This window comes from Mustelus asterias, chromosome 23, assembly GCF_964213995.1.
Source record: "Mustelus asterias chromosome 23, sMusAst1.hap1.1, whole genome shotgun sequence".
In the NCBI taxonomy this organism is placed as follows: Eukaryota; Metazoa; Chordata; class Chondrichthyes; order Carcharhiniformes; family Triakidae; genus Mustelus; species Mustelus asterias.
Genome location: NC_135823.1, coordinates 58175231 through 58188222, shown reverse-complemented (window position 1 = coordinate 58188222; position 12992 = coordinate 58175231). Strand labels below are relative to the sequence as shown.

Below are 12992 nucleotides of genomic sequence, written 5' to 3'. Positions count from 1 at the left end.
TGCTAACCACTGTGCCACCATGCTGCCCGTATTCCAATCCTATTCATGTACTTGTCCAGATGCCCCTTCAAAGTCACTATCGTGTCCACTTCCACTATCTCCCCCAGCAGCGAGTTCCAGGCACCCGTCCCCCTTTGTGTAAAAAAACCTGCCTCGTACATCTCTTTTAAACCTTGCCCCTCGCACCATAAAGCTGTGCCCCCTAGTAATTAACTCTTCCACCCTGGAAAAAAGCTTCCAACTATCCACTCTGTCCATGTCCCTCATAATCTTGTGGACTTCAATCAGGTCACCCCTCAACCTCCGTCGTTCCAATACTCCAAGCTAAGAGCTTATTGCGCATGCAAACACTTGTATTGGAAAACAACCATTGAAAATTAAAACCACATTCCCACAACACAAAGTTTGTGCCTAAGTGCCTAAGCAAAGCAACTAGAAGTAATTCACTCAGGCTATTATAAAATTCTAGTCAGCAACATTTCTGGGGGGTTTTTTGGGCTAAGAATCTACCATGCGGTAGATGTTGCAGCTTCAAACATCCATCTTCCCATCACATTACATGCAGCCTCAAGACAATTCTTCTGCCCCTCCCATGCGGTTCGAGTGTTGCCTGAGATCACAATGGTGCTGGTGTCTTCAAAGCCGAGAATGCCCACCTTCTATTTCTGGTCCTGACATCTCTGGCCAAAGATGAACTTGCGCTGTCTCCATTATTTAAATCAGAGCCCTCAGCTCCTGGACACTGCCAGGCACTACCAAGAAAGGCGGATCAGCCCAGTTATTATTTAAACTCTGTTCTGAGCAGAGTACAATAAGGTTTAGCATTAAGGACAGGGTGGTAAGTTTAAGAATGCATCCAAATTTTGTACAGATCTGACCCAGGGTCAACAGTTTTCTAGTATCTTTAAGTTTATTTACAGTGGGTGACACGGCAGCACAGTGGTTAGCACTGCTGCTTCACAGCGCCAGGGACCTGGGTTCGATTCCCGGATTGGGTCACTGCTTGTATACAGTTTGCACGTTCTCCTAGTGTATGTATGAGTTTGCTCCGGTTTCCTCCCACAGTCCGAAAGATGTGCTGGTTAGGTGCATTGGCTATGCTAAAATTCTCCTTCAGTGTACCTGAGCAGGTACCGGAGTGTGGCGATTAGGGAATTTTCACAGTAACCTCATTGCAATGTTAATGTAAGCCTACTTCTGACACTAATAAATAAACTAAACGATTTATTAGTGTCACAATAGGCTTACATTAACACTGCAATTAAGCTACTGTTTGGGTACACTGAGGGAGAATTTAGCATGGCCAATGCACCTAACCAGCACGTCTTTCTGACTGTATAAGGAAACCGGAGCACCCAGAGGAAACCCACGCAGACACGGGGAGAATGTGCAAACTCCGCACAGACAGTGACCCAAGCCGGGAATCGAACCCGGGCCACTGGCACTGTGAGGCAGCAGTGCTAACCACTGTGCCACCCTTTGAGACCCTGATATTATTCCTTAACTATGCAATGTAAAAACAATCAAGGTTCATCTTTAGCCACCAAGTATATGGTTTTAAAAATATTATTAAGTACGTTTGAACATTGAGCTGCTTTATTTGGTTGTTGCTAGGATGACCCAAAACGAACTGCCGCAGTCCTACGAGAAGACTATTATTTGACTGGAGACCGTGGCTTGATGGATGACGAAGGATACTTCTGGTTCCTTGGAAGATCAGATGATGTAATCCTATCAGCTGGGTATAGTGTTCCAGTTATCCTCATTCTATTAACTCAATGTTTCACTGTTACATAATTAAGAGGCTTATGAACGGCTTAGCATGGCCGTTCTGTTATATTTCACATTATGAGAATCCTTGGGTATTCGTTAATCTACTAAATATTACAAATGATGTCCCACAGAAGAGCCTGACTTAAAAATCAAGCAGTCCAATTTCAGTAAAGATTAAATGCAATGTTTTTCGTATTCTTGCAGATAATGGGGTGAATTTTTGCCATCCCACCTGCCACGGGAATCATAGCGGGCGAGGGGTGGACCATGTAAAGGTCCATTGACCCCGCGGGATTTTCTGGTTTCCGAATGCGGCTGGTAAATCCCGCCCAATGATTTTCTGTACTTAAGGTGATTGGTTAACAAGGCTGGGCAATTTGTAAATAGATTAATGACAGTATAAACACTTCAATCTAAGAATAGGTCGTGAATGTAGCCCAATCCATCGCGCAAACCAGCCTCCCATCCATTGGCTCCGTCTACACTTCCCGCTGCCTCGGCAAAGCAGCCAGCATAATTAAGGACCCCACGCACCCCGAACATTCTCTCTTCCACCTTCTTCCGTCGGGAAAAAGATTCAAAAGTCTGAGGTCACATCCCGACCGACTCAAGAACAGCTTCTTCCCTGCTGCCATCAGACTTTTGAATGGGTCTACCTCGCACTAAGTTGATCTTTCTCTACACCTTAGCTATGACTGTAACACTACATTCTGCACACTCGTTTCCTTCTCTATGAATGGTATGCTTTGTGTAGCGCGCAAGAGACTATACTTTTCACTATATCCCAATACATGTGACAGTAATAAATCAAATTTTAAAAATTAATATTTAGAATATGTATTTGTGAAGAGAGAGGATAATAAATACCCAAGAATCATTTACAAGGCTGAATATGTCGGGAACTTAACATGTAGGTGAAAAACCTTTTTTTACTATGTATATGTTCATTGCAGTAACCAAAGGATGGTGTGAATTTCAACTGGGAAATTGAAGTGATTTCCTCCTTGGAGGAGAAAAGTCTAACTTGGCCCTCTCACGGGATTTTTGCCCTCGGTGAATGGCCCTGAGAATCTCACCAAATATTGAGAACCATAAGATAGAAAAACTTATAGCTTGATACTGCAACGATAATTGGAGGTCAATTCTATCATCAACAAATTGTATTTAGCTCTGAAATATAAATTAGGCCGGAGGCCTTTTCTTAATTCAATATACTGTACCATACTAGTTGGAGATGATGGCCTAGTGGTATTATCACTTAACTATTAATCCAGAAACTCAGCTAATGTTTTGGACACCTGGGTTCGAATCCCGCCACGGCAGATGGTGGAATTTGAATTCAATTTTTTAAAAAACATCAGGAATTAAGAATCCACCATGAATCGATTGTCGGAAACCCACCTGGTTCACTAATACCCTTTCGGGAAGGAAATCTGCCGTCCTTACCTGGCCTGGCCTCCATGTGACTCCAGAGGCACAACAATGTGGTTGACTCTCAATTGCCTTCTGACCAAGGGCAACGAGGGATGGGCAATAAAAGCTGGCCAGCCAGCAACGCCCATGTCCAATGAATAAAAAAAAAATTAGTGTGTGATAGTATTTCCTATCATTTAGTTGCTGGAGGTGATCATTCGCTCTGCCAGCAACAGGTTCAAGAGTTTTTTTAAAAAGTAATTGCGGAAAACAAATATCATGCATTACAGATGCTTTAATGTTAGCCAATGCTCCAAGTAATGTGACTCCTTTATGCCAAAAATGTCACAGGTACCGTGTTGGACCATTTGAAGTAGAAAATGCATTGATAGAGCATCCGGCTGTGACAGAATCAGCTGTGGTTAGCAGTCCTGATCCAACCCGAGGAGAGGTATGCTTAGAAACCAACACAGATTTAATCAATCTCATCCAGTAGCAGATTGATTTTAAAAAGACAAGCGGTGCAGATCCATCAGTGCAATTTAGCTCCTAATAAAATCACACTGAAAACTTAGGGGAAATTTTATCTGGGAATGGATTTTAGGCAGGCACTCTAACTCTTTGTTTTGTTTTGATTACACATTCTGGGCAGTATTATTGTTCTGTAACTGCAATAGCTTGGCCTTTTGATCCCCCTTCACAAATACAACTAATTCAAAGTCTAATTTTCCCATTACCAATATGCCCTGGTGGTATTATCGCTTGACTATTAATCCAGAAACTTAGCTAATATCCTGGGGACTCGGGTTCAAATCCCGCCACAGCAGATGGTGGAATTTGAATTCAATAAAAATGATCTGGAATTAAGAATCCACTGATGACTATGAAACCATTGTTGATGGTCAGAAAAACCCATCTAGTTCCTTTCGGGAAGGAAATCTGCCATCCTTACCTGGTCTGGCCTACAAGTGACTCCAGATCCGCAGCAATGTGGTTGACTCTCAACTGCCCTCTGGCCAACTAGGGATGGGCAATAAATGCTGGCCAGCCAGCGATGCCCATGTCCCTCGAATGAATAAAGGAAATATATCTAACGATCCTCAGTGGGACAGTCACATCTTATTTTCCCTGTTGAAAAGAACTTTTCTTCTTTTAAGGTTGTGAAGGCATTTATCGTTCGAAGTCCTGCTTATACCTCATGTGATCCTGACAAGCTGATTAAAGAATTGCAAGAACATGTTAAGAAAGTCACAGCACCGTATAAATACCCAAGAAAGGTCTGTATTTTACCTCTCCTGATTTGCTGGATGAGAAAGGCAGCTATTAAACAGCTTGGGTGTAGTTCTTGCAAGATTAGTCATCCCGATAAAATGGTGAATAGCAGTAAGTCATTGTAGTATTGTGATTTTTTTTAATTATAGGCTTATTCATGCATTAATACCAGTTATAAGCCAGTTGCAATTTCCTAAAAGACAGGTGATTTTTCCATATTTTAAGTTTATTTATTAGTGTCGCAAGTAGGCTTACACTGTTCGGGTACACTGAGGGGGAATTTAGCATGGCCAATGCACCTAACCAGCACGTCTTTCAGACTGTGGGAGGAAACCGGAGCACCCAGAGGAAACCCACGCAGACACGAGGGGAACGTGCAGACTCTGCATGGAGAGTGACCTAAGCCAGGAATTGAACCCGGGTCCCTGGCGCTGTGAGGCAGTAGTGCTAACCACTGCACCGCCAAATCACAAAACAAAAACCATCTGGTTCACTAATGTCCTTTAGGGAAGGAAATCTGCCATCCTTACCTGGTCTGGCCTACATGTAACTCCAGAGCCACAACAATGTGGTTGGCCCTAAACTCATAGAGTCATAGAGGTTTACAGTAGGGAAACAGGCCCTTCGGCCCAACTTGTCCATGCTGCCCTTTTTTTAAAACCCCTAAGCTAGTCCCAATTGCCCGCATTTGGCCCATATCCCTCTATACCCATCTTACCCATGTAACTGTCTAAACTGCCCTCTGCTTAAGGGAAATCAGGGATGGGTAACAAAAGTTGTTCTTTCCAGTGACACCCAAAGGTGCCATGGGGTTGCTTCTTCTTCCACCCCCCCCTTCACTCATACCACCTTGCCGCTCAGTGTGATGTGTTGTGAACATCTATACAGTGAAACCTGTAAATTACCAACACCTTAGGGGCTGACTGGCTGTCTCCCTTTGTTGGAGGTATCCTTATTTTCAAAATGGTCTTTATATGCAACGTAAAAAAAAATAATAGAATGGAGAGTTCCTAATCAACTATCTGTAGAATCATAGAATCCTTACAGTGCAGTAGGAGGCCATTCGGCCCATCAAGTCTGCACCGACCACAATCTCACCCACGCGCTATCCCCATAACCCCACATATTTACCCTGCTAATCCCCCTGAAACTAGGCTCAATATAGCATGGCCAATCAACCTAACCCGCACATCTTTGGAGTGTGGGAGGAAACCGGAGCACCCGGAGGAAACCCACGCAGACACGGGGAGAACGTACAGACTCCGCACAGACCCAAGCTGGGAATCGAACCCGGGTCCCTGGCACTGTGAGGCAGCAGGGCTAACCAGTGTAACTACTGTTAACCAATGTAACCACTGCCACCTTGGTGGCAGCATGACATAGAAACATAGAAAAACTACAGCACAATACAGGCCCTTCAACCCACAAAGTTGTGCCGAACATGTCCCTACCTCAGCAATTACTAGGCTTACCTATAAACCTCTATCTTACTAAGTTCCATGTACTTATCTAAAAGTCTCTTAAAAGACCCTATTGAATCCTCCTCCACCACCATTGCTGGCAGCCCATTCCACGCACCCACCACCCTCTAAGTGAAAAACTTACCCCTGACATCTCCTCTGTACCTACTCCCCAGCACTTTAAACCTGTGTCCTCTCATGTCCTCTCCATTTCAGCCCTAGGAAAAAGCCTCTGACTGTCCTCCATACCTCGGATGGTTGCATGCAATCTCGGGAGATCAATGTTTCTGCAGCTTTGTCTGCTGGTTACAGCTGCCCATCCCCACAAAAGTAGTTTATTTCGCAAAAAACCACTGCTGCCTTCCATAACCTGCATGGGCCACTTTTTTAAAGTTGTTAATAAAATATTTGGTGCATTGAAAGCTGTCTGTACTTCATAATTGGCAAATGCCCATGGTTTCAGAGAGCCTTTTGTGTATTTCATTGTGCTAATTATTTGGGTCTCTCAATCTGTGCAAGTTTCTTGGTTTCAGTGAGCACAGTAACAACAAACTCCAAGGAAATCCCCAATCCAGGCCCTGTTTTCACGCTGTATATCTCTCTGACTCTAAATGCCATTGCCTACAATTCTATTCCGCCATTGATTGAATGGTTAGCACTGCTTCCTCACAGCTCCAGGGACCCAGGTTCAATTCTGGACTTGGGTGACTGTCTTGGGTGGGGTTTGCACGTTTTTCCCCATGTCTGTATGGGTTTCCTCCGGGTGCTCCGGTTTTCTCCCACAAACCGGCACGGTAGCACAGTGGTTAGCACCGCTGCTTCACAGCTCCAGGGACCTGGGTTCGATTCCCGGCTTGGGTCACTGTCTGTGTGGAGTTTGCACATTCTCCTCGTGTCTGCGTGGGTTTCCTCCGGGTGCTCCGGTTTCCTCCCACAGTCCAAAGATGTGTGGGTTAGGTTGATTGGCCAGGTTAAAAATTGCCCCTTAGAGTCCTGAGATGCGTAGGTTAGAGGGATTCGCGGGTAAATATGTGGGGGTAGGGCCTGGGTGGGATTGTGGTCGGTGCAGACTCGATGGGCCGAATGGCCTCCTTCTGCACTGTAGGGTTTCTATGATACCAAAGATTTGCAGGTTAGGTGGATTGGCCGTGCTAAATTGCCCCTTAGTGTCCCAAGATGTGTAGGTTAGATGGGATTGGCCATGGTGGATGTGTGGCGTTACAGGGATAGGGCAGGGGAGAGGTCCTGGGTAAGATACTCTGTCATCAAGTCAGTGCAGACTTGATGGGCTGAGTGGCCTCTTCTGCACTGTAGGGATTCTATGATTCTCTTTGATTGCACACACAAACAGCCATACTGAATACTGCAATATTAAATAAGTTTATCAGATTTCTTATTTAGAAACTTTAGCAAACGAACTTGTTGAATTTTAAGAAAATGAAGGGTGATAGCTAATTATCTACATAGATAGCTAAATGTAGTAGTTGCATAGGTCTGCAACCTGACCAATGAAATGTTAGTCTGCTAGATGGGGTAAAATTAGATTAGATAGTTGCAACTGGCAACTTTCCAAAGTTTGAATCAAGATATCAGTGCAGTACACCCAATGGTGTTGATAGTGTTTGCCATTTACATTCTTGGAAAGATTTAAACTTATAGTATGGCAAGGCTCCTTAGACAACACCTTCCAAACCCACGACTACTTCTATCCAGAAGGGCAAGAGCAGCAGATAACAGGGAACACCACTACCTGGAAGTTCCCCTCCAAGTCACTCACCATCTTGACTTGGAAATATATCGTCGTTCCTTCAGTCGCTGGGTCAAAATCCTGGCAATCGCTCCCCAACAGCACTGTGGGTATACCTACACCACAAGGACTGCAGCGGTTCAAGAAGGCAACTCACCACCACCTTCTCAAGGGCAATTAGGGATAAGTAATAAATGCTGGCCTAGCCAGCGACACCCACATCCCAGGTACAGCAGGCGGTAAAGAAGGCAAATGGTATGTTGGCCTTCATTGCGAGAGGTCTTGAGTACAGGAGCAGGGATGTGTTGTTGCAATTATACAGGGCCTTGGTGAGGCCACACCTAGAGTATTGTGTGCAGTTTTGGTCTCCTTTTCTGAGGAAGGATGTTCTTGCTCTCGAGGGAGTGCAGCGAAGGTTTACCAGGCTGATTCCGGGGATGGCGGGACTCATGTATGAGGAGAGATTGACTAGGTTAGGGATTGTTTTCGCTGGAGTTTAGAAGAATGAGGGGGGATCTCATAGAGACTTATAAAATTCTAACACGACTAGACAGGGTCGATGCAAGGAAGATATTCCTGATGGTGGGGGAGTCCAGAACTAGGGGTCACAGTCTGAGGATTCGGGACGGACTTTTTAGGATGGCGATGAGGAGACATTTCTTCACTCAAGGAGTGGTGAGCCTGTGGAATTCATTACCACAGGAAGTAGTTGATGCTGAAATATTGAATATATTCAAGAGGCGGCTGGATATAGCACCTGGGGTGAATGGGATCAAAGGTTATGGGGAGAAAGCAGGATTAGGCTATTGAGTTGGACGATCAGCCATGATCGTGATGAATGGTGGAGCAGGCTCGAAGGGCCGAATGGCCTCCTCCTGCTCCTATCTTCTATGTTTCTATGTTTCTATAAATTATATTTTTATTTTTTAAATCTATTATGTTTTATTTTAATACAATGAAGGGAACTATTAAATGGACTTCTGAGTACATTATGGGGCTGTATTTGACAGTTTTCATTTATACTGATTAGGTTAAGATACTTCGCATCAAATAAATAAATGACATTTCTTACTGAGATTATGTCACACAAGTATCAGTCTTCCCATGTGGAAGTACAGGGATCAGCAAAATAGTCCTTTTCACCAAAGGGTGAGATTTAATTTTTTTTCCCCTCAGCAAGATCCATTTAAGTATTAACAGTTCAATGTAAATACTGCATCTGATCAAAACATCTGAGCAAGACGCCAGCAAAGATCAAAACGCAGAACAATCTCCTCAGCAAACTTGCTGCCTCCTTATAGGGTGCTCAAACCTTAAGGGTGTTAACTCTTGCCACCATCTGACTGTAGATTATTGTGCATCAGCATAGTACAACCCATCCCATACCAGTCTTGTAGATACCCAGGTCAACACAACAATGCGTATCATCTTGGTTAGCCCACAAACAACTCAATTCACCAGGCTCCCAGTCCTGAGCAACATCCCACCCCTTCGCATAAGGAGGGAGATTGCAACAAGAAAGTTCCTGGAGAAGGTTTACGTCAACCCAAGCCTGCTGCGACAGAAGGACCAACCCACTGGTCGCCTCCCATCAGGCCAGCCCATATGTCTAAGGCCACTGTGCCAAGGAACAACAGCAGATGTCCTGTGGCAACAGCAGCAATCGAACCAACATTACAAACCACTTCCTCGTCACAGACCCCACAGCCTACCCACCCAGCTTCAACCTGCCATGCCAACATTGGGTATTCCTCAACCGTTTCCGCACTGGTCGAGGCCTTTGTGCAGCAAATCAGCACAAGTGGGACCTTGCAGGGAATGCGGACAACAGCTGTGGGGCACCCCAATGATTCGCATCATTGTCCCCTGACAAAAATTAAGACCAAGGCTCAGAGTTCCATTTAGCCACAGTGGAAGCTATTGTCTGGCTGGGTGATTACTGTACATGCTAAAAGAAAAACTGCATCTGGTCTGCTCAACAGTTACCGTCCTTCTGCATACCTCTATTAATTCTAATTCCCCGTCTCCCATTTACGCTGTTCCCAAGTACAATTCTCAGTATTGGGGCTGAAGCATACATTACACAGTCTTATGTGCTTTAACAGTCAAAACAGTAGTGATGTATGCCCTCATACTCACATGATCCAAGATTTTATCCTGGAAGGCATACTGAAAACTTGATTCACACTGAAAACTCATCACATCTACCTCCCCAAATCTCACTTTCAACATCAATTGAGCGGCTTATGGATTTCTTATTCCAAAAAAAGAGATCAAATGCTCAAGCTAACCCAACTCCCTTTCTCCATTGTTCCCAACATCCTCACTGTCAAATTATAACTTTTTCCAAACACCATGTCCTGCTCCAAAGCCCACACTCGAGCATTTACCAGTTATAGTGGGTATGGCACCTACCTCCTGCACCTTCCGGCAAACTCCATCTGAACATTTAATTCAAACCTAAAATTGCCTGCAGATATCAACCACAGTGTGAATATTTCACACGGTATTAATTTTGCAGACATATGCAGAAACATGACTGGATCTGGCTCAATTTCAAATTTCTCTTTTCACAGGAGAGCCTTATAAATGTTTGCCAAAATTTAAATTGACCAAGGGGAGATGTTGGCCCAGTGGTATTATCGCTAGACTATTAATCCAGAAACTCAGCTAATGTTCTGGGGACCCAGTTTCGAATCCAGTCACGGCAGATGGTGGAATTTGAATTCAATTTTTTTTTTAAACCTGGGATTAAGAATCTACTGATGACCATGAAACCATTGTCGATTGTCGGAAAAACCCATCTGGTTCCCTGATGCCTTTAGGGAAGGAAATCTGCTGTCTTTACCTGGTCTGGACTACATGCGACTCCAGAGCTACAGCAATGCGGTTGACTCTCAACTGCCCTCGGGCAACTAGGGATAGGCAATAAATGCTGGCCAGCCAGCGATGCCCATGTTCCATGAATGAATTTTTTAAAAGTTCTTGCTAAAGAGGTATGTGTTCTGAGCTCTCACGAATCATGGACTACCTTTCTGTTTCCCCACAGATTGAATTTGTGAAGGAACTGCCCAAGACCATTAGTGGGAAAGTCAAAAGAAGCGAATTACGAAAAAAAGAATGGGAAAAAGAAATGGAAACTTAAACCATCCTTGTACAGCGTCATGAAGTGGAATCATTAATAAAAAGCAGAACATTTAATTCAACTAATCTGAAGATAATATAAATTATGCTAACTGATTTATTGCGAGGCATAAACAGAATATGGGTTTGTTCAAGATGCTAAAGGAGACAAGGTGGCACGGCGGCACAGTGGTTAGCACTGCTGCCTCACAGCGCCAGGGACCCGGGTTCAATTCCTGGCTTGGGTCACTGTCTGTGTGGAGTTTGCACGTTCTCCCCGTGTCTGCGTGGGTTTCCTCCGGGTGCTCCGGTTTCCTCCCACACTTCAAAGGTGTGCAGATTAGGTTGATTGGCAATGCTAAATTGAGCCTTACTTGTAAATACATGGGGACATGGGGATAAGACCTTGGTGGGATTGTTGTTGGTGCAGGCTCGATGGGTCGAATGGCCTCCTTCTGCACTGTAGGGATTCTATGAGACGTATGATAAACTTGTAAGATGTCCTTTTCACCTGTTGTCAATAAAAAACACAAATGAAGAGTGGTACACACTCCCTTCACTGTTTTTCTGCCCCAAGTGGTAAAGTATAATTAAGTTTAATTTTATTTATTAGTGTCACAAGTAACCTTACATTTACACTACAATGCAGTTACTGCAAAAATCCCCTATTGCCATAGTCCAAGAGATTTCATACTTTGAATAATAGCCCATGTATCTAGTGGCCACGTATCACAGATAGAATGTGTTTTGTTTTTATTGGCCACGATCAATATGTTTGTATGTGAAAGATGTATGCTTTCTTATCCTCAGTGCTGGTCCCAATTTAAATAATCCCAGCAACAAGCTTTGGGAGTTTTTAAAAATATACATAATCACACACTTGCCCCGGAGGCTTAAAATACATTTCATTCACTCAATTCAAACACATGCACAATTACACTCGCACAAAGATTAAATGCAGATGAAGGTAAAACAATACAATTACAACTTATGATTGTCTCAGTCTCTTGTGTGGCAGGACTGTAGTTTCTTAGATGAGTTGATGCTTTAGTTAAATTGAAGGTGTTGTAAAACAAGATTTCTTGTAGTCAAATGTCCAGGAGGTTGGTACTCAGCTGAACTTCAAGTTGGGAACCTGTTGGAGATGGAGTAGAGAAAAAGTCCTCCTCCCACTTTCAAGGTATTGCTGTTTATTATCCTGGTTGCAGCTAATTATATCGCTTTCTGATGGAACTGTCTCTGCAGAATAGTTTCTTGCTGTTGTTATTTAAAAGCAGGCAACAAAACGGCTTCCACATCGAGTGACTTATACAAGTTCAAAGTCCTTTTTTCCCCAAAATGGGATGTTGGGTTGTTGTTTGACACCTTAAAATTCACCTTCGTCAAACACACATTGAATTTCATATTACCTTTGTCCATGGTGAAACAGAAAGATGAGCTGGCTAAAATGCGACAGTTCTTTTGTTGATGGTCCATCTTTAAACAAAGAGATGCGTGAATTCTCTGGATGGCTGTGAATGTCCATATTTAATTTGGTTGAGACTGTCTGGAGGTTGAAATACAAAAGGTCACATGGTTTTCAGCAGCCATTTTAATATTCTGTTCATGGTCAATACATTAAAAAAATTGAACATGTTAACACTATACTGGAATATGACACTATATTTAACAGTATGGAAATTACTCACCTTGTAACCAGTGGAGAAGAACTACATATGGTTACGGTGGCACAGTGCTTAGCACTGCTGCCTCACAGCGCCAGGGACCTGGGTTTGATTCCCAGCTTAGGTCACTTTCTGTGTGGAGTCTGCACGTTCTCCCAGTGTCTGCGTGGGTTTCCTCGCGTGCTCCCGTTTTCTCCCACAGTCCAAAGGATGTGTTGGTTAGGTGCATTGGCCATGCTAAATTCTCTCCCTCATTGTACCCGAACAGGCACCGGAGCGTGGCGACTAGGGGATTTTCACAGTAACTTCATTGCAGTGTTAATGTAAACCTACTTGTGACTAATAAATAAATAAACTTTTAATAAACATTGGCCTTATATTATATTCAAATTAAAAAGTATATAACCACATTTAAGTTTATTTCAAGTGAAATTTGAACCAGTATTGCTTTTTGAATTAAGTTTAATGCAATATATGGCTATGCATTCAATGGGAGAAACAGAATTCTTTCCACATTAACTAGTAATAGCCAGTAATGTG

At 43.5% G+C, this 12992-nt stretch overlaps 1 protein-coding gene across 1 annotated transcript in view; it reads left to right on the top strand.

Moving 5' to 3' along the window:
• Window positions 1-12776, top strand: part of LOC144510817 (acyl-coenzyme A synthetase ACSM3, mitochondrial-like) — a 52785-nt gene extending 40009 nt beyond the window's left edge. Inside the window, exons 10-13 of the mRNA XM_078240739.1 lie at window positions 1615-1742; window positions 3538-3637; window positions 4344-4463; window positions 10715-12776. Of these exons, the coding sequence (XP_078096865.1) occupies window positions 1615-1742; window positions 3538-3637; window positions 4344-4463; window positions 10715-10810 (444 nt within the window). The 3' untranslated portion in view covers window positions 10811-12776. The remainder of the gene's footprint in view (window positions 1-1614; window positions 1743-3537; window positions 3638-4343; window positions 4464-10714) is intronic.
• The last annotated feature ends 216 nt before the right edge of the window (window positions 12777-12992 follow it).